At 43.3% G+C, this 22571-nt stretch overlaps 2 protein-coding genes across 2 annotated transcripts in view; both read right to left on the bottom strand.

Moving 5' to 3' along the window:
- Positions 1-22571, bottom strand: part of ATP5PB (ATP synthase peripheral stalk-membrane subunit b) — a 331787-nt gene that overhangs the window by 30481 nt on the left and 278735 nt on the right. The window lies entirely within an intron of this gene.
- Positions 2942-22571, bottom strand: part of C1H6orf132 (chromosome 1 C6orf132 homolog) — a 40357-nt gene continuing 20727 nt past the window's right edge. The window contains exons 3-5 of the mRNA XM_063143094.1: positions 14653-14728; positions 8003-11012; positions 2942-6569 (exon numbers count right to left, since the gene is read on the bottom strand). Of these exons, the coding sequence (XP_062999164.1) occupies positions 6443-6569; positions 8003-11012; positions 14653-14728 (3213 nt within the window). The 3' untranslated portion in view covers positions 2942-6442. The remainder of the gene's footprint in view (positions 6570-8002; positions 11013-14652; positions 14729-22571) is intronic.

Raw genomic sequence — 22571 nt, 5'->3', positions numbered from 1 at the left:
GATTACTTCCCTGCACCTAATCCTGAAAACTCATGGATAAAGAATCCTTTTGACTGTGGTGATGTACAACTAACAACCCTATCTGCGGAAGAGCAAGATGCACTTGTTGATGTGACTTGTGATGGTTCACTGAAATCATTTTTCAAAGAATATAGACTGGACCAATTCTGGGTGAAGGTTTTTCCTGATTATAAGAAGTTAGGTGAAAAAGCTTTGAAACATCTACTTCCCTTTTGTTCCACATATCTTTGTGAACAAACATTTTCGACATTTTGTTATATGAAGAACAAGCGTAGAAATTGGCTCGACGTTGATCCAGATTTGAGATTAAAAGTAGGAAATATTGAACTAGATATGGAAGGGATTGTTCAGGACAAAAAGAGGCATGATTTCTCCCATCACATTTAGGTTTAGTAGTTGCTCAGGGCCGGCGCTGCCATAGAGGCAGCTCAGGCGGCGGCCTAGAGCGCCAAGCAAAGGAGGGCGCCGAATGGCACGCCCAGAAGCTGCTTCCGGGTACGCTGTTCCGAAGCTGCTGCCCTGGCCACCCCGCAACCCCAGTGTCCTGGCTTCAAAGCCAGGAGCGGGCGCTGGGGTTGGGTGGCAGCTTCAGTACGGCGCGCCTGCCTAGGGCGCAAAATAGTCTGGCACTGACCTTGTAGCTGTTAGACATGTCATAATTTGTTCAATTGTAAACTAGACATTAGTAAAATTAAATTTGTCTTTATATTTCTAACTAAATCATTGTCATTTTTGCATGGTAATATCACAAATTTTATGGTCTGTTTTTAGTATACCTAAAATCCTTTGCTTCGCACAGGTAAATACTATAGAGATAACATTTTCAAAAGCAGGGTGTCCATGGCTTGGCATTTGAAAAACAAGGGGTCCACAGTACTTAGCTAATTGGGAACCACTGATCTAGAGCATGGCCACTAAATGCATGACTAGGCCCCACACTGTTCTCGTTCTCTCTCTCTCTCGCACACACACACACACACACACACACACACATACACAAAAACACACACACACAAACACACACGTAGTTCTTTTAACTTGTAGAGGAGGATAATCTGACTCCCCCACCTTTTTTGTTCTCAGGCAACAATTCCTGGTATGCTGGGAAATAAAAGTTCATGCTAAGATCCCTGATGAAGCAATCCAGGGGTCATTTGCCTAGCCTGGTTCCAAATGTTTTTTGTCATTAGAAACCTTTCAATCTGCATTAGCAAACCAGATTTGTATAAATGGAGGTAGCCTTTTATAGGCCCCAGGTTTCTGATTCCTCTGCCACAGCCTTTTAATATTCAAGCCTTTCTGCAATGGCTGCAAAGATTACAGACTGTATCTAAAGCTGCTGCTCCGCTTTTGCAATTGACATTATGCTAATACAAGTGATCTCTAATTCATCTCCAATAGCGTATGCTGGTCTATGCATCAGCATACGCTATTGACATGGTGCTAGAGGTTGCTTACATTTAGGGCAATGTCAATCACGTTAGTGGAGCGGCAGCGTTGGATATTGCCCTGCAGCATTGCTTCTTTCAAAATGAAGAATGGATTTTAGGCAGTGGAATATACAAAATTGACTAAGTCCAATATTCCCACTATATCAGAATGCATAAATAATTCAATATACTGGGCATTGTGTTATGTTGGTTTATTTATTTATTTATTTTGGTCTGATCTCGGTGGAATGGCAATGAAGAAGGCTGCAGACTACACATAACAACCTAATTCTCTTGTTTGTATGAAGTGAATTATATGCAAATAAACAATATACACGAAGTCCAACTCAAATGAGCTCAGATAAGGGGGGAAAATGTAGTTTTTTTGTTTTTAGAATTCAAGTTCAGTAGCTAAAATTTCACCTGACCGCTTGTCTCACACACACATACTGTAAACAATGTGACAAAAGGTATTTTAAATGACATTGGCTCTTCCATATTTGCTAAGAACAGCAAGCCTAAAGTCTTATTACAAGCCTGGTCAATGATTTGCATGTGTTAAGTTACTGATTTCTTTGGTGTTGTTCATTAATGTTAGAAGATAACTGCACCATATGTTGCTTTACTATTGCAGTTATGTAGGCTACAAATGTATGGCAAATTTATACAGATATTTCAGCTGCAATCCTATACCCACTTATCTGAGAATAAGCCCAGCGGGACTTACTTATGAAGAGACATGTATAGGATCGTGTTGTTAGTAATAGACTGCCACTCATGCAATAGGTTCTGTGTTGGAGTACTGATAAGGTTCACCATCTCTTCGGACAAAGTTCTTTATGAATAATTGTTATGATCCTGTGCTCTCTGAAGACTACCACAAAAGAAGCATGTGGAGGAACTGCAAATTTATGGATCTATGTGCTCAACACGGATGCTCTGGCTGCCAGCACTGGAGGCTGGTGGCTCTGATGTCAGTGGGGCAGTGAATCTGCTCAGAGTTTCAGTCAGAACCAGTTACTGACATCCGAGTTACCAGACATCACTGGCTGCCAATATTCCAGTTTGATTAGCATGTGTATCCTTGTGCAGAGTATTGCTTAGTTCTTCCTATGCAGCACTTCTTTCTACATGATTTTAGATGCTAACAATCTTGGATTATTTATCTCAGAACAGAACAGCACTTTAGAATTTGTGACATTTTAACAAATATTTTCAACTGTCTGAAAAAGAAAGCCAGACATTATTGAGTTGTTAATATAATAAATGACAGGGAAACACACTGTGGCTTTTAGAAACACACACTTGCAGAAGAATGAGTTTTTGAAGTGCGTATAGTCTGGATCATCCTTAGTTTTAAGGTACTTGTTTAGAAGTGTGATTTACCTTTACCTATTTCCATACATCCACACACACCACCTGGGAAAGATTAAATGAACTAAAGAGGAAATACCGCAGATGGAAGAAAATTAAAAAGTACTTTCAAGATGTTTGTTTCAAAGTGCTTTATGTTTCCATAGTACAACGCATTCTCTACATCTTTTACATTTATTTTACAGTCTTTACATTGCCTTGTGATGTAAATACTACCTTAGCTTCTGTGGTCTTTTTAACAAATGTTGGCAACTGAAATGAGTTTAACAGTCTTTGACATATACTAAGAATACAAGCCCCTTGTTTACCCAGGTAACTACTTCCACATCTCATTTGTATATTCCTTTAGCTGCAACCAGTACAGAACATTTGTTTGTTTGGAAACTGCGGTCTGGTCAGAGCTAGCAATACAAGCAAACACTGAATGCAAGTGTAAGGCATTGAGATATTGTCACATTACATGATCCAGGGAAGGGGAGCGCATGGCCTTCAAGATGTTGGGCTGCATCATTAGCTATGCTGGCTGGGAATGATGGGATTTGCAGTCCAATAACATCTGGACGGCCACACATTCCCTGTGTGCTATAGCCTTTGAAAGATACTTAAGCCAGTTGTGTACATAATGGAGAGCCAACAACGTCTGGTCATTTTCTAAACTTAATGGCTTGGATTCTAAGTTAACCCACAGCACAATCCTTTACATGAAAAGTCGAAAGAAAATCCCATTGAGTTCAATGGGGCTTACTCCCAGGTAAGTGGGTATAGGATTGCATCCTAAGGAAGTTCATGGGAGAAATGTTTTCTCTCCGCCCCTCCGTGCACACACCCCATCCAAGCATCCCATCGTACATTGCCTAGGAGGGCACCCTGACACTCTGGAATGGCTTTTGGGGGCTGCGGCAAAGGTGACTGCAGTGGGGCCTAAGGGCTGGGAAACATCCTTAAATTAACATCTTAGGATCCGTGCTTTTGTGTTCATGTATATAAATAAGTGCAGGAAACAATGTGATGCATGAACAGGGTGCCCAAATGCAGGAAAGAACTTGCATCTCCATAACATGACAAGCCGTGCCTGCTAAAATCCCCTTTTTTGCACAGTTCTTAAATGTCCGGGGGCGGGTGGGTGTCTTTCCTGTACGACCTTTGGTTCTATGTATGAAGCAGCCATAAGAGCCAGAAAGAACCAAGCACCTAAATAAATGTACTTGATTTGAACTAAAACTGCATGATTACAAGAGATTATTTCATATGAAAGAGAATCTGCGGCCATGTAAACCCTGCAAGACTGCGTATTTTACAATAGTTATCTACAAGTGTGAAAAACCATTCTTAGGTATATCATTGCTTTTCTGAAAAAAAATGGTTTGGGAGGGTTGTTTTGTTTAATCAGACCTAAAAGCCAGTGCTCCCATAGACTATGGGAGTAGCTTATGAATAAGAGATTCAGAAAGATCTCATAATTGTTTTTAAAAACATTACATTTACCAATTAGGCAGCTAACATATAAGAGATCAGCTGACTAATACAGATAAACATCAGTACCATTATGGAAGCACTCGCATATGGGGAATACAATCAAACAAAGTAGATTAAGGTTGCAATCCTACACTTATCTACTCAAAAGTAAATCCCACTGAATTAATAAGATTTACTTCCAAATAAACATGGTTAGGATCACATTGCAAGGATCCTATTTTCAGAGGTGACCTTTAAACTTGGGGGCTGTCTTCATGGCGCTGAGTTTATTTATTTATTTTATTACATTTATATATTGCCCCCATAGCTAGAGCTCTCTGGGCGGTTGGTGCCGCCTTTCCCCCAAACCCCACGGTTTTCCTTACCAAGGAGGGAACGTGGGGTTTCGGGCGGTCATTCAGGTACCACAGCCACACACCCCTGCCCTCTTCCTCATTTCTGGTGACCAATCACCGGTTGCCTTCCAACAGTACCGCCCACCCCCACCCCAGGATTGGCCCAGAGCAAGGTCAGACAGCAGAAGAGCCGTACTGACCTTGCTCCCACCAAAAAAGTTGGAGTAAGTCCCTGACTTTTTCAAAGCTCAGCTACACAGGAAAACCTCACGGTGGCTGCGAATCTGCGGCTTTGTTGTATAATTGACGCAGTTCAGATTTGCAGGCATGGCAGGGCTTTGGCCATGTATACACAGCCCCCCCCACATTACTTCCATTTTAATTACCCATTGAGATACATCATGGCTTTCGTTTTTATAGGTGCCAGCACCTGCATTGTTAAATTGCCCCCCACAACTATTAAAACTAATCCCCCATAATCTCGAACGTCATCTCCTTCTTGTCTCTTGAGATGGGTTAAGCAAAAGACTAAACGTCTTAGAGTGTCATCAGAACAGTGTTTTACTGCATTCTCATTACTGCCCACTCACAGGTTTTCATGGGTCCTTTTGATGACGCCGTCCACCTCCCATGTGTCTCTCGCTCTTTCTGGCCTTCTTTCCTATTTATTTTTAGAAGTGAAACTTGCTGCAATCTTCTGCTGTGTGCAGGGAAAGCGGTGCGATAAAAGCACCCACTGAATGGGCCATGTGGTCACTGTTTACTTCCTCCCACCCCCCATCTGATGATGCTCTTAAGTCTCGAAATTGACTTTAAAATTGTCTGAAGAAGTTTCAGTCTCAAGTATTTTGTACCCTAGTTGAAATTTTAACTAACACACACACACACACCCCTCCAGTAGATCTAGGAGCAACTGACTTCCCCTTCTAGGCTTGCAACTTCTTTTCTATCAAGGTTCCTGAGCCTTTAACAGTTGCATGATGAGTGGAAATCCAGTAGGTGTGGCTTTTTCTGACTTGGAGACGCAGTGATGACAAAATTTCCTCTTGTCCTGGAGCTGTTAAAGCTACAGGTGCCACAAAAACTAATCTAGACTACCCACAGCCCCTGTCCTAGTCCCCCTAATCTATACTGCCTCACTTATATTTTATCCTTATGAACCCCTTTTCTCATTTCCCTACAACTGTGCCATCTTCCTCCACCCATCGGGCTCTTCTGCTTTCAGGTCAGAGCCCCACATGGTTGGCTGGTGTTAACTCCTATTCATCCACCCATCTTATCCTGGCTCCTGGATTCTCTGCTCACCCTTTCTGCTGCCGAGATTCCTTGTCACTCCCTTGCCCTCCTATAGGATGAAGGCACCCATCTTTCTTTGCTGTTCCCAAGTGACAGATGAAGCTTCATTAAGGTGGCACTGGAAAGGTAACATTTCTTCCATGAACTGCTGCTCTGGGTAGTCACTTAGCGGCCAAGCTAGCCCCAAACACAAAGAAGTCTATGGAGTTACTCATATGCTTTAAGTTAAGCAAACGTTGCTGAATGATTAATGGCACATATTGCCCTGTTATCCATATTGCATAGAAGCCCTTCGTAGCAGGGTATTGGTTCAAAAGGCTCATTCTTATCCTTGTCCCTAATAACTTACAGCCAGTCTATTTACAAGGAGATACTGGGACCACTCCAAGCCCCCAAAGAGCAATAAAAGGAAGAGCCATAACAAAGCGGAGAGGATGTGGCCTACAATGCGTAGTGTCAGGCTTGGCCAGCGCTATCGTGAGAGATGATGGAACTTCCAGTCGAAGTGCATTAACGAAGACCTCCTTGGTATGATGAATAAGAAATGGGCTGCCTTGTCCCAGGCCTGACGGTGAATGTATTTGCAGTTCCGCTATATTGTGGACTTCCATGGGAAGGTCTGAAGTGGGGTTGGGAGCTGGAAATACAGAAACATCAAATGAATGGAAATCCTTTGTCATACAATGCAATATATTGACGGGGCCTGTGGGTGGGTGGGGGATGCATAAGAAAAATGAATGGTTGGAAGGAAGAACTCTACTGGACAAAAGATTGTACAGCAATCACTTCCACTTACTGTTTCCAGAGCCAAAACAGTAAGCTGGAATTTTGATGATGGAATGTCTTTTGGTTACAGTAGGCACGAACTTCAAGTATACAACATCATTATCTTTTTTTGACAAGATGCCAGCCTCTTGACTACCTCCCAAGACTGAACTGGATCCTTGCTCAATTCCTTACAGCACTATTGCACTGCATGGTGAATTTCCCTGTTGCTTGGTCACTTTGAAATAAATGTTAAAAACAAAGAATATGCTTGTTTGCTTGAAGCAAAGGTGCTTAGGCTTTTATTGTGCCATAAGCCTGCCTCATTCATGGAATTTTACAGAGGGTCCAGACAATGTTGTCTTCCACTCTTGGCCCTACTGCTTCTTCCATCTTTTTTTTCTAATGCAAAAAAAATTAATAAAAAAAATTAAGTAAGGATAAAAAGACAGAACTGCTGCACAATGTCTTCTGATGTGTAGCTCTGGGAACCCTCTGTCTAGAAGCACTCTACGTTTTACTGTGTTCAGTGAAAACTGCCAGTGAAACATGCATCTGTTTACTGTGCAACTATAGTTTGAAATAAATAGCCAGATCAGCTTTGACCAACATGGTACCCTCCAAATATGATGACTACAACTCTGACCACCACCCCCAATCAGCTCAGCTATTGGCCATGCTGACAGGGGATAATGGGAATTGTAGACCAACACATCTGGAGGGTGCCAAGTTGGGGAAGGGTAGGCTAGACAAATGGAATGATATCCCATCCGTTAATATGATGCTTTCCCCCAGCTGGTGATTTTGACTGTGATCTTAGATACATGAACAAGCACGGGCTTAGTTGGAGGTATTTTGAATATTTTTATGCAGTAAATCATCTGGTCAAACTGGCAAGTGGATTTTAAATAGAAAAGTATTTACATAGTCTCTAGTTGTTGCATTAGGGACTGCAACCAGTAGACACAATATTGAGAAGAATGTTCTGATAAAAATGGCCAGCCAGGATTTTCCCACTGTTGTCCAGGAGAAAACTACCTCCATCTACTAGACCAGGGCTAAGGAACCTGTGGCCCTCTAGATGTTGTTGGGCTCCAATTCCCATAAGCCCTCACCATCATGGCCAATGGTCAGGAATGCTGGGAATTGTGGTCTAACAACATCTGTAGGGCCAAATCCCAGCACTAGACAGAAACGGCAGAAAGTTTATGATGTCACCTGCATGCTTGCATCCAACTAACCAGCAATGTTTTCCTGCAGCTTTCATTTCACACAACTCCTGTATTTATGACAAGTGGAACATACCTGCCAGCAGCTGCTGAACTGTTAGAATATTCTCCATTCTGGCCTTTATACTTGGCATCATTGGCAACATTATTATACACTACCATTTTCCCAGGTAGTTCCAGGGACACCCTTCTGCCCTGTGTGCTGCTGGGAATATTTCTGTGAGTAGAGTTGACCCGGCGCATCCCTTCCATAGCTTGTGAGTTGAATGTTATTGTATTGTGGCCATAGGCGTTAGGTGTGCTCATACTGCGAGAGGTCATGGCTGACCTGCCATGTGATCCATCGGTCTCCGACACATAAAGGCGCTTCTTTATCAGAGGACGGCTGCTGGAATAGCAACTAAGGTAGCTAGGGGAGTAACTCCCACCTGGGTAATGGAGACTGTATCCACTGGGCCTCATGCTGTTTTCCAGAGATGCTTTGGATGCCAGGGAATAACTGTTGCCATAGTCATAGCTTGAGTGATTGAAATTAAGTCGCTTATCTGGGGCCCGAAGGTTGCATGGGGCATTAAGGCCTTTATCATTCTCTTGCCCCTTTGAAGAACCATCTGGGACTTCCTTGGCATCATTGCTGAACTCTGGTGGTGGAGGAATGATCTCATAATCAAACCCCTCTTCCACTTCATTATTACTCATGCTGTGGTTTTGGGGTGTAGTCTGAGAGTATAGGGGTGTTCTTGGCACGCTGGGAGAGCTTTGCTGTTTCAAGTGGCTGGACTCCAGGAGGCCTTGAACTAAAGCGGCAGGGCCATGCCTATTTAATGGGGGAAGTTTTTGGGATTCGTTTATCCCCTCGAGTTTTGGGGCATTCCCACACTGTTCTGAGGCACTGGAGAATGTCTGTGGCTTATGCTCTCTCTGCCCTATTTCTGACAAGCCCCAGATATTGCTGTCAGATGTACTGGCTCCATTACGTTGCTTACTTTCTGAGAGAGCCATTTGAGAGGATTTTGGTACAACTGTGACAGTGTTGGGCTTGGAATCGCTGAACAAAATGGCGGATGAGCCAGTCTCTGATTGGCTGCTATTGTACAGCTTCTCTGATAACTTGAGCTGAGGCCTCTCTGATAAATAGCTGTTCTGTCGGGAGGCGGAAACAGAACAATTGCCTCTTTGGGCCCGCTGTTGTGCAGCCAGGAGAAGAGCCATTGGGGAGCCTCTCTCCACTTTTTCTCCTGTAACAGGATGAAGCAAAACGTCACTATTCCCTGTCTCTGTGTTCCTAGACAGCGTGGATGCCACTGTGGACACACGTTCAGCAGTGTCTCTTCCATTTTCATTATTTGTGCTGACTGGCCCATCTTCTGTAGTTTGGGAAGAAGTTGCAGAGGCCAGGCTGTCAACGGAGCCGAACCTTGTCCGATGTGTCTTGTATTGCAGGAGAGAAAAATCCATGCTGGGAGATGCGGTTCGTATAGGCGAGGCGGCCCCAGAAGAATCTGGCGAAGGTGCAGCTGGAACCAAGAGTTCACTCTTTGGTTTCAGGGGAGAGACTGGAGGTTTGCAAATGTTGTCGGGTTGCACGTGACCAGAAGAGGCCCTGGGAGTCTTGGGCTCTTTTTCTGTGGCTTCCAATGTCGGGTTATTCTGACTTTCTGTGGGTTTTGGAAGCTTGGACTCACCACCATTGATCACACTGCCACCAAACTGAAGAGTAACTTGTTTCTTTGGTTCTGGGTTATGTCTCAGATTTGCAAGAGCCAAGGGTGGGCCTCCATCCTTGGTTGGCGACAACAAGGCTTCCAACTCATCTTTGAATTTCAAAACACAGTTTGCTTGAATGGGGCTAGTTTTATTGTCTGGAGTGGAGAAAACATCATTGGGGAAGGCTTTGCCTGGAGAAGGTATATTAGCAGGTATCTTTTCTTTCCTCTCGTTCTCTGTCCCTGCTGGTGACTGTGAGCTTTTTGTGGCAGGTTTAGCTTGCTTTAATTCATCTGGAGTAGCCTGGTTGCTATTATTAATGCTGGTCTTAGTCTTGGGAAGGACAGTTCTATCTAGCTGTCTATCTTCGTTTCTGCATGAAGAGGACAGCAGGGCTGACAGTTCATGCTTCAGCTTGTCTAGGTTGCTACGTTCCTTCCAGTCATCTTCATCATCAACAACATCATCATCATCAGAAAATACACAGTCCGGAGAAGGAAGCTCTGTTTTTCCTGCAAGTGGTACCTCATGCCTCAGTGGGGTGGTAGAAGAGCCATTAGGTGTTAGCTTTGGACTTCCAGACTCAGTGATTAATATAGAAGGCTTTTCCAAAGTAGTTTCCCCCCCAGCATCTCCCTCTGGGTGAACCATGGCTGCAGGCCGTATAGTGAAGTTAGCTGGCAAGGCAGGTCGGCTGTGAGGAACCATCTTAGGGTGCTGCTCATCTTTTGGGCTCGATTCTTTTTCAGCCGAGGAAATAGATGATGTTCTCACAGGTGTAGGAGGAGGTATTTTTAATGTCCTGGGAAAAGTGAGATGAGGATCTGGGCTGGATTGTGGCACCTGTGGCACCTTCTGAGTAGGGGTTGTTGGAGAGACATGGTTCAGATGGTGAGAGGTGCTATCTGGCTGCCTCAGATTAAGAACAGTCTCAGATTTCCATTTGGACACACCATTTGAGAAAGGTGGAGTGTGAAACGGTGGTGAAAATGGAGGCATGGGAGGGGCTGCACCACCCATAAAAGCCGGAGGAGGAGGAGGAATGAAGTCTGGTGGGGATGGAGTGCTGGGAGAAGACAAATTGGAATAGGAGTATGGAGGTGCAGCCAGAGAAGAAGGAGATGGAGTTGGCAGTGGTGGTGGAATTGGAGGAGCCGGCATTGGTGGTGGTGGAGGAGGAGCTTGCATGGGAGGGGGAGGGGGAGGTTCCACAGAAGACGGAGGTGGTGCTAGGTCAAGGGAAGGTGGTGGTGGAGGAGGAACTGATGGTGGTGGTGGAATATAATCATCATCCAAGTAGTTCTCATCAAATGCCTTTGGCCTCAGGTCAACCACTGAATTGTACTTCCTATAATTGCCATTGATTTGAGAACCAAGCCCTAGGGAGAAAACAGCACACACACAAAAGTGTTCAGGCTTCTTGTTGTTTTAGATGGGAAAAGTAAACATTAGCACAGGTGAACATTTTCCCTCAGACCATGATGAGTAGCACTTTTATAAAGCATTGGGGAACACACACTCACACCCCACAAAAAAGTCCTTCTCTGCCACTTCATGCCTACTGATAATGCTCCCCTTTGCTTGCTCTCCTCCCCCCCACGAAAGATGTGGAGGTAACTAAAGTTTTGGTAACAATTAAATGGAAATGGCAGCTTTGATCACTGCCCATTTTCCCAACAAAGTAGCTTACTTTAATTTTCCAAAGCTCTTTGGATTCTGCAAGTCATATAAACAGGAGGCAAAAGGAGAACATTATCAGTAATACAGCAGATACTCAGCACTTCTTTGAGCTCCTTCAGACGGAGGGAAATCGTGTTCCCTTACCGTTGGCTCTGAAGCTGCATCTGTTCCGCTTCTGTAATGAGTTCCAATTACATGGAGGGCGAGAGCAGGGAGAGAACAGCAACCACGTGGCTTGTACAGTGTGCGATAAAACGCTCATCTGAAGAAGCTCTTTGTCTCGGTCCAGAGATCAGTGTGTCTTCCTCACATGTGCATCAGAATCTCCTGTGCATGTGAAGGTGGTCTAATGCATTAGGAGGGAACTCTCTCATCTGGAATGGATGACTGAAGGAGTGCCCTGTATCTTTTGTTGCTGTAGAGTAAGGGCTGAGCTAGATGCAACGTGAAATGCATCTCTCTGTGCAGCTTATTAAAAAAATGCAAATGGCATTAGTTGATGGGGGGCTGACAATTGGAGCTGAAGCAAAGCCCACCTTCAAGATTTTCCTCAAGATTCCAACAGGGGAAGAAACGGTTAAACCAGGGATGCAGAAGCTCAGGCTGGGGATCCCAATCCATCCTTCAGGGGATCCCTAGACGGCAATGTCCCCTTTGCCCCCCATCACTTGGTGGTTCCCCGGTTTCCCCCCATTCTGAAAGGCTGAAATGCCTCTCCCAAGGCCTAGTTACTGGCAGTAAGAGGTTTAAGTGAAAACATGCTGGTATCTTGGACAGGATCTACACTACTGCTTTAAAGTGCTTTATGACAGTTTTGACAACTGTTGGGGCCCAGGGCACACTCCATATACAGTTGTCAAAACTGTTATAAAGCGCTTTAAAGCTGTAGTGTAGATCCGGCCCGCCCATTTTGCCTTTGGCTCTGCCCACCACCGGAATGGTGGGCAGAGCCAAAGCTTCTCTGATTTGGACCTCAGGAAGAAAGAGGTTCTGCACCCCTGGGTTAAACGCCACCTCCACATCTGGGGTGATCTCAATAATTAGCAGTCCCCCCCCCTCCACGCACACACTTGGTGCTATTTGCATTTGAAAACACCTGGCACATTAAAGGCAGAGATTCATCTAAAGTCGCATCCAGCTTGGCCCCACAGGGCGACCCAGACATGCCAAAAACTCAATGCAAGCTCAGGTAGTGCAGAATTCCTACAATGCAGGAGGGTAATTTTAAAGCGCATCAAGGAAGAGTGGGAGGGAAGAGCTGCATCTTTTCCTCCTCTCCAGCCCGTTGCTCCCTGAACTGCTTCTCCCCCAGCCACTTTCTGAGTGAAGAGTGTTTATTTCCAACTCTGAAACCCATATTAGTGTAATACCTTTACTAAGCCAAACATGAGACCACAAAAACATGCCAGCTTTTGAGATCCACAGATCTATTAATTGGGCAAGATGTTATAAAAGCACTGAGGGTAGGGAGTGAGGAATAGGGGAAGGTAAAGAAATCTGACTACTTGGTGAAGTCAGTGCCTGAATTTCAGAACCCCAAGATGGAACAAGGGATGCAGACATCCAAATTAGGCTCTGCAGGTCATATGATGGTTACTGGTTGGAGCTGCAAAAGTGGTTTCCATCCTGGGCAAAACACATGGGCTCCTTTTACCAGGGGACCACAGAGAAAAATTAGGCAGCCTTTATATTAAAAATGCAGGAGATAATTTTAGATTATTTTTCAGTTTTTTTAAAAAAAAAGTTCAATTATTATTTTTAAATTTAAAATGGAATCTAAAATTATCTCCTATTTGTTAATTGAAGACAACGTAGTTACTGGAGCTCCGGAACTTTGAATTGTGGAGCTACGGTTCAGCTGTCTGGGGCGAAGCACAGGTGGGGAAAGGGTTCAGTCCCTCCTCCTATCCTTCCTTCCAAGGCTTTAAATGGCTCCCAATCCACCACTTCCCGTACGTTCAGTGGAGACCCAACTCAAAAACTTGGATCTGCCAGTGTAATATCTATTTTGGCCCTTCTGTAATTATCAACAAAGAAATCTCAATGAGAATATTATGCTTATGTCTATTAGTGGTTATGTGAAACCACAGGCAGCCAGTCCACCTAGTTGGTGTCCAGGAAATGTTCCTCCCATTGGAAGATCAGATACTGGAGTCTGCAAGACTGCAACCCGATCAAGAGTCACTATCAAACAAAAAGGACAAACAAGATCAATTTACTTTCCAGCTTCCTGATGAATGGGGGGGCTGTAGCAAACAAGTCTTACTCATTAACAGGGAAGTAACTAAATATTTTTTAAAATGTCTGATAATTGCTATGGCTGCCACACTGCAGAAACTAGCTGAACGTGCTTTTGAAGAGGTTGATTCAGATTTTATGATCTCTGCCCATAAGCATGTGCCAAGCCTTCCTGTTAGCAATGCTAAATATTTTGAGTTCATTCATTGTAGATTTATTAAAGGATTCAAGTATAGGACAGCCAAAAACAAGAAAAAAAGAAAACTAGACTAGAACAAAGAGAGAAACTAATGATTAAAAGGTGAATACTTTAAAATAAATGTCAGCATTATCGAACCTGATCACAACATTTTGGAAGAATAACTGGATGACACATTGAAAATGTTCATTGTTAGCTTGGTCTCTTCAGAACTGAACACATGGGGCATGATCCAACTAAGATAGACTTCCTCAAACTGGTGTCTTCTGGATGTATTGGACTACAATCCCCATCATCTCTAGCCAGCAGGACTAATGCTAATAGCACATTAAGTGCAAAGATGCATAACCTGTATTATGCCAATGCTGTAGTCTTAGGGAGGGATGGTAATGCGTATTACCTGCTGCACTGGGGAATGAGGGAGGCATCTGTTCATTCTGCTGAGTGGGGTCCTGGACCTCCACCACAAAGTGCTACCTTAAATGCACCACTGACTGAACGTCAGATAGGCAATCTGCATCTTGTGTGATCACATACTCAGTATTAGCACTGCTTCAGGAGTGGTGGTCCTATTAGGTTGCCCTTTGCTATATTGTTCTACTTTAAACAGGTTCTTGGAATAGTTCATCTCATATTTGTGCCGAAGCAGCCTGAGGTGCAGATGCTGCCTTATGACTCAATCGTAAGATCTCTTCAGCCTTTAAATAAAAGTTAAAGATGGACCAACCTTAACCACAAAATATGCCATTGCACTAGTATTACAAGGATGTTACAGTGATGTTGAAAGAGACATACAAAGGTTTAGGATTTAAGCATGAGATAAAATCAGAACCAGCTCTACTGAATGTTGAGCATATGAAAACTAGGGTTTCTTGAGTGAGTCTGTTAAAAACTCTTCTTACCAAGAGCTGGTTTGTCCTCAAAGCCTTCTGGCACTGAAGGTGTTGGTACAGCCACTCCATGTGCCTCTTGAGCATTCTGAAAAGATTTGAAAGGTGGACTTTAAAATAATGAAGAAAAAGTGCTAGGCATTGGAAATATACACAGATTAAACAGGTGGAAAATATCAAGTTCCAGTTTTCAAAGCCAATCAAAATTCTGTTTTTAAACATATTAAGTGTGGTGCATCACATTCTCTGGCTTTTGGTAATATGAAGAACATCCTGATGGCACAAATTGTTCAACAGTGAAACAAGTTGTCTAGGACAGTGGTGGATTCCTTTGTTAGAGCTTTTCAAGAAGACTGGAATGGCCATAGATCAGACATACTGTAGCAGTGAGTCTCCTGCACTGGTAGAAGGAGGATCTTCTAGATGACCTTTAAGGTACCTACTACGATTAATGCTGTGCACCACGCTCATGGCTTGACTCAAGACAAGGAAATGGGGACCTATGGCTAATTAGAGACTTCCTATGGTCTAAGCACAGCTCGTACAAAGGGAGGGTTGAGGGAGTTGAGAGTGCAGTCAAAAGGGTCATTCATATTTCATGGCACAAAAAGCCAACCTTGCACACTGCATAAGCTGCACCCTGATCCCACAATGTGCCCTTGTCAGCCATATCAACTGGAGAGGGTCCAATAGTCTGAAGTGAACTTACACACACATCAATAATGATTGTTTCAGAGTCAACATATGTGCTCTTACAGTGCTTTCATTAACAAAATATTTTACTTTGCACCATCTCATGTGGCATTTTAGACCAGGAACATTTCAGAGTGCTTCAACTGGTCCTTTGCCTCATTCAAGTGGTTTTAAATGCTCTATTATCAACACACCCTTTGATAATAATTAAGCCAGAGCCCTACGCTTTTTACTGAGCACTTGTTATCATCTGTTAGAGAAATTGCAACAGCAGGCCAAAGTCTTCCAAACTTAATAAAACACATACCATCACGTACGACCCAAACCAAAAGGGAGATAAATGGTTAAAAATAACCCACCTTTTCAGATGGACAAAGAAACTATACTGACTCTAGTACTGTATCCTGCCATGTAGTGACTGCACAGCCTACTGAAACCATGAAAGCTTTCTTTCTAACCTGCATTATATGTAATCGTGCAAAGAATGTGGAAGCAGAATAAAACATTTGCAAGTCTCATCATAAAAGAGCTAGTAGTCGCTACTGCTCAGGTTTAACTGAATACTATAAAAGCATGTATATAACGGCACACTCTAAGTGCCTCTCATGCTAAAACCATCTCTTTCTCTGAATTTTCAAGGCCCTTCCATTTTTATATTTGTTCTCTAAATGTCCAATATCTAGCACACATCCAGCACCTGTGATGCTTTAAACCTCAACCTCCTACCCAATTCTTTGGCTCATGATGATCTTCTACTTTCAGTTTTAATTTTTCATTTCATTTATTTTATTTCCATACCAACCAATAGGTAACATCTATAACTCGCCTGTGCTGCACCTTTCCGTGTTGCTCATCACATGAAGCAGCCCTTGATTTGCTGCTCCACCGGTTTAAATGCCCTAAGATGCGCATATTCGTAGGTGCTGATTTGCCTCGACTTTTGTGATTTACTGTGCCTTTGGTGACTTTTAAATCGCATGGTAATGTATCTTTGCAGGACTAAAAGCGTCTGCCTTACAGAAGTGGGGGTGGGAGTGAGTGGAGATGTACCCTCCGTGCGCAGGGGAACTTACTTCTGAGTAAACACATCCCCCTGTCCCCAATGAGTGGCGCATTTGCCTTGTAGAAGTGGGGGTGGGAGGGAGTGGAGATGTACCCTCCACGCGCAGGGGGAACTTACTTCAGAGTAAACACATCTCCCTGCCCACATCTATTCCTAACTTAAACAAATGCCTCGGAACAGGCAGGGGAGGCGGTGGGGCTGAGAGGAGGGAGGGCTCCTGCAGTATAACGCTCTTTGAGCAGAAGTGAATCACGGAAAATGCAGGTTAAAAAATAATGAGCCGCAATCCAGTGGTCATATAGAAGGCTGGGTGATTCAATTGCCTTTTTCTTCCCGGTCACGCCAAACGCTCATTTTCCATGTAGAGTGTCAGGTACACCAAATAACAGCACACGACACTGGCCAGCCACACAGGGACTCTGCTGATCTCAGTGCAGTGGTTCCTGCAGTGTTATTCCTGATGGTTTAACAACATGGTGTGGGTGGCACCATCCACAGCAACAAGTGTAGTACCAGCCCCCTGTCCTAGTTGGTACCTTTTCCACTAAAGTATTCCTTAACACACAACCCAAGTCTGTCCAAAATGTATAAAAATGTATTGGGAACATTTTATCATATGTGGTGGACTTGTAAAAAGGCTAAAACTTTTTGGACACAAATTCATTCTTTGATGCAGAAGATATTAAAAGTTAATATACAATTGAAGCCAGAATATTTTCTGTTGGGTTTCGTGGATGACCAGATGAAAAAGCACATCTTAATCACCCACATGTTTAGTTTTTTAATGGTTTTTAATGCTTTATGTGTGTATGCTCTGTGTTTTAGAATTTTAAATTTTGTATACTCGTTTTTATCTTAATTTTAGAATTTCTGTAAACCGCCCAGAGAGCCCTGGCTATGGGGGAAATATATAAGCGTAATAAAGAAAGAAAGAAAGAACTTTGGGACCTTGTTCCTATATATGACTACGGCAGCAAGACTACTATATGCGTAAAAATAGAAAGGGTCAATATTACCTACTATGGAGGAATGGCTGTTGAAGGTGTTGGAGATGGCAAAACGTACGTCAATAATCAGAGAAAAGTCAATATCTAGGTTTATAACTGAATGGAAACCTTTCATAGACTTTTTGCAGAGACTAGAAAAAAATAATTTGTTTATCTGTGGATTCAATGAATGAGAAGAAAATGTTAAAATGAAAGAAAGAGGGAAACTCTTCTTTTAATTATAGAGTAAGAGAAATATTGTTACATATTTTTTTGCTGTGGAGGGAATCAGAAGGTGGAGGGAATCAGAAGTCCAACCTAATTGTGTATGTTTTTTATATTGATGTTGATTTTGTTTTTTGTAATGTTTGTTTGTGATTTGGAAAATAATAAACATTTAAAACGTAAAACACACAACCCAAGTCCATTGTTCTCTTACTTAAATCCCTTCTCTGGCACTTTCCCCTGTGATCTGCAATTGCACTAGCAAAAAACCTCATAAAATACAGATGCGATCAAATTTACACAAACACATGTCCCCTCTACAACAGTCTGCCCCACCATGGTGCCTTCCAGACGTTTTGGACTACAACCCCATTCTCCATGGAACTGACAAACAAAAATAGCAAGCAATAATCATGAAATGCTATTTTTTAAAATATTTGGTTTGTAGATAATTCAACTAAAAATTATGGCCAACTGCACCGAGCAGCTTTCTAAACCGAGCTCCTAAAAATTGTTAAAAACCACTAGTAATACTTTTACCCTTGTCCTTCCCTCAGTAATGGGTCTTGAAAGCTCTCTATCACTTCTGTGTTTTGTCAAATACCTAATTCCCTGCTGCTGTGAAATAAATATTCAGCAATAGTAGCAGGAATAAACTTTTCCCTACATGTATCTGATTCATCAAGAGCCACTTTCACCACTTCAGGTGGCTTAAAAACCAGCTTTTCAAGCTTGTGGAATGTGAACCATGAGACATTTGATGCACCATCAGTCATCCTTTGTGGGACATCTTTCATTGCAATAGTGAAAAGTCCTGTGATGATGTTGGGAGACGGAATAAGCGGGATAGGACCTAGGTAACATAAGGAACTCATTGTCTCATATGAACCATTAGAGGTGCTGCTCTGTGCCCCCTCCTCCCTTGGAAGTATGGTGGGAGGATACACGAGGCAGGGCCTTTTCTGTCTGGTGCCAAGATGATGGACTCCATGAGTCTTGTATGGTTTTATCTCTGTTCCTCTTTTGCTTAGCACTGATGAAAACATTTATTCCAGTTTTTGGGAATGTCCTTTTAACTTTGTATTGTTTTACCAGTGTTGTTATACAGTATAGCAGCCTTCCCCAAAAGCCTGATGTTTTGGATTACAGTCAGTCTCGACCAGCATGGCCAATGGTCAGGGATAATGGGGTTGTAGTCCAAAACATCTGGAAGGCACCATGGTGGGGCAGACTGTTGTAGAGGGTACATGTGTTTGTGTAAATTTGATTGCATCTGCATTTTATGAGGGTTTTTTTTCCCCTTAGCTGCTTTGAACATCCTCCAACCACACATGGAAAATCTGAAAAGCAACAAAACAAACAAGGTGATCCACAGATGTGACAAGATTGAGTCAAAGATATTTTGCTGGTTCACTTGGCCATGGCACATGATCTAAGAAATTCATACATTAACCTTTGCAAAGTTATAGAGCATGTTGACGTATAACTTTTTGGATCATGCAGTGCTTCACTAGTACCCCTTAAAACAGTGTTGCTCCAAGCAACCATTGGAGTTGTTTCTACTATAACTACCCCAGGAGAAGATCTGGAACGCCACAACAGAGGACATGCTTTGTATGCAGAAGTTCCCAGGTTCAATCTCTGGCATCTCCCAGGTAAGGCCAAGAAAGATTTCTGCCCTGAAATCCAGAAGAGTGACTGCCAGTCATTGTAGATCAGGGATGAAGAACCTCTAACCTCAAGCCAGATACAGCCCATGGGGAGGCCAGGTACAGCCTATGAGCTTCTCCCCAGATACCCCCTTTCCTTGGCCCCACTCTTTCTCTTACACTCCCAGCCCTCAAAAACATTTATCTCCAATCAGCAGCTGATCAGAGAGACATTCTCCCAGTGGAAAATCCATCTCCAAAACACCAATAGGTGATAAAGGATTTCCCCATTTCTCTCCCCCCCCCCCACCTCCCGCCACAACGTGCTGCATAAAAAGTTTCCCTTGGTGTCACTGTAGACACTACTGAGCTACATGGACCACTGGTCTGACTTGGCATATGGCAGCTTCCTGTGTCACTGCTACGACACATGGTCCCCTCCCTCCAGAAGGTCATTTTAAGAAACATTTTGGAGAAATATTCTTGTTGGAGAAATATTCTGGTGATTCTCAGCCTAATTTTGAAATGAAGGGCACCTCCCACACATACAGTACTTCCGTCTTCCAAATGTAGTGTTCTCCTCCTCTCAAGAAATGAGGATGTGGACGTCGTAGAGACTCTTGATATGCAAGAAGTGTTGTATGTGAATGGTGTTTCAGTCAGGAAATGTCTGCACCACACATTTGTTTATTTATTTACAATTTTTGTAGGCTGCCTTTCAACAAGTGTTCACAACGTGGTTTACAAAAGCATTAAAATATTAGCAAAAAATTAAAACATTATAAAAACAGATTTAAAATTACACAAAAGAAACAGTAACAAGCTCTAAATTCCCAAGTAATTGGCAAGGTCCCCCCCCCCAAAAAAACAAAGCACTTTCACCTGCTTTCAAAAAGAAAGCAGGGAAGAATGGAAATAGACTTCTCAGGGGAGCGCATTCCGCAACTCCAGGGCCAACAGAAAAAGGCCCTGCTCCAGTTAACCTCATGAAGTGAGAAGGTTAAGAGTGCAACATGATTCATATTCAAACTACCCCAGCTTGCCTGCTGAGCAGATTGATTAGGCAAGGAGGAGAGAGACAGGTGTGTGGTACAGTCCAGAGATGCCAAAATGCTGTGCACCACCAAAGCACATATCAGAAGCACGTGGGCCATGTGCAAATCTTCAGCTGCTGGCTCTGACATGCTCCAGTAAGAACTGTTTAGAATACAAATTTCCTTTCTCTGTGAAATATGAAGAATGCTTCCTGGATGCTATGCTGCCAGTGTGGGGGGCAGATGCCAGGTTTGGTACAGGGTGTGGCAAGGAGGTTTTAGTTTTACAGCGGGATATTTTCAAAGCAAAGGAATATGAATGGGCTTCTGTCCAACATTGGGTGTATACAGTGCCTAAGCCATTTCAAATATTGACTCATACCTACACCCATGACAGCTGGTCAAATCCTCATTCCTTTCTGAGGCAGAATTGCATAGGGGTTAATGCTTGCATAAGGGAACGGCTTGGAGGTCAAGAATTTCAGATATATACATGGTCAGAGATATGGGCTTGGTCCTACGTACTTCATATTTTAGGCTCATTTCCCTATTTAACCCAGTATTTAAGGGCCTAGCTATACATTACATAAAAATGCATGAAATGAAGCCTTACAGCTAGTCTTTGAAAATAAAAGCATCTTTTGGAAGGGTGATCTTAAGCAGAGATGCACAGGGTGTGCATGTTAACTCTTTCCCCACCGTTCAGTTTTCCCTTACCTGCTGCATTATTTTTCATGGCGTTTCAGATACATGTTTACTAGAGTAAACATCCATCTGAACCACACTGGAGGTGGGTGATGGAGAGCAAATGGGAGAACAATTTAAGGGTTAAGTGTGTGTGTGTGTGTGTGTGTGTGTGTGTGTGCACGCACACACACACACACACACACAACTTTTCTGTTCAAAACTGCATTGTCCCCCACCCCCAGCTGCTTTTCCTTATACAAAGCAGCCATTGTTACACATATTTGCATGTACTGTGTAGTTTCTTACTAGGGCTACAAACATAAACACAGGAAGTAAACCTAATTGAGCACAGTGAGACTGACTAGCGAATAAGCATCCCTAGGATTGTGCCGTAAGTGACTTTTGGCCAATCACTATATCTCCCACAGGATTGTCATGATAATAAAGTGCAGGGGGAAACCAACACATGCCACCCTGATCTCTTTAGAAGAATGCTGGGCTGATGATGATTTCTCCTAAACAGAGTCAGCCTTGGTCCTTTGCTGCCCAGGATCAACTGGCTAAACTCCTGGCTCCCACACTAGTCCACTGGATCCTCACCCCCAACATTTGGTCAACTAAGGCTCTCAGCGTAATCCACAATGAATTCAAGCGCATTTGGATTTCTATCAAGCAGATTCCACAGTGTACAGTTTTTTTCCAAGTCACATGGATTCCATGAACAATTTTTACCATCTTCTCCTCAGGCAACAATGGTGGGAAAGTGGGCATGCACAACATTGTGCAAGGTTCCTGGTGCTTGTTCAATGAAAATGCCCGCTTTTGCAGGAGGGTGTGTGTGGAACTTCCCTAAAGTAAAAACTCTAGGGGAGCCTGATGAGCACATCCACCCAAGTGGTAAGGGGACAATACATGTCAACAGCTCCCCTTTTCCTTGCTGCAGAAAATCCGTAAAGGGGGGGAGGGCAGAATTGCTGCCCAATGCCTTCTGATAGATAGTACTAGGTAGCAACCCTATTTGTGAACTGAGATGCTGTCTCTTTAGACTGGCTGAGATGTAGTCTCTTTAGACTATGCTGGCTCTCCCTAGCACAATTGTTGGATCAGGACTTGGGGGCTGTCTAGATGGCATCTCTGCCCTGTGATTATATGATACAGCCACAGATTCACAGTCATTGCAGGGTAAAGAGACAATGCTTTGTTTTAGAAAAGTCGGGACTTACTCCAACTTTTTTCTTTACAGTGAGGTCAACACAGCTTTTCCGCCATGTGACTTCACTCAGTGTCGAGCCGGTGGGTGGTCCAGGCAGATGGCAAAGCTGATTAGTCACCAAAAACTGAAGAGGGTAGAGGGAGGGCTCTGTTATCTGGATGGCCACCGGAAAAACCCACTCTCCCTCCAGCATTCTGTATTATGCGCTGCCACCCCACAGCAGCAAAACAGCAGGGTTTAGCAGCAGAGTGGGACCAAGAGTGGCACCATGAAGGCAGGCTCTTAGTCACACTGAAATCAATGGGACTTAAATTAATATGTTTAAGTCATACCATGCCAGGCCAGTTTTAAATGAGGCAGGAGTGCCAGTAACATGCACAC

Source organism: Elgaria multicarinata, chromosome 1 (assembly GCF_023053635.1).
Source record: "Elgaria multicarinata webbii isolate HBS135686 ecotype San Diego chromosome 1, rElgMul1.1.pri, whole genome shotgun sequence".
NCBI classification, from domain to species: domain Eukaryota; kingdom Metazoa; phylum Chordata; class Lepidosauria; order Squamata; family Anguidae; genus Elgaria; species Elgaria multicarinata.
The sequence above is the reverse complement of the archived record's forward strand: the minus strand, read 5'-3'. Positions and strand labels throughout refer to the sequence as shown.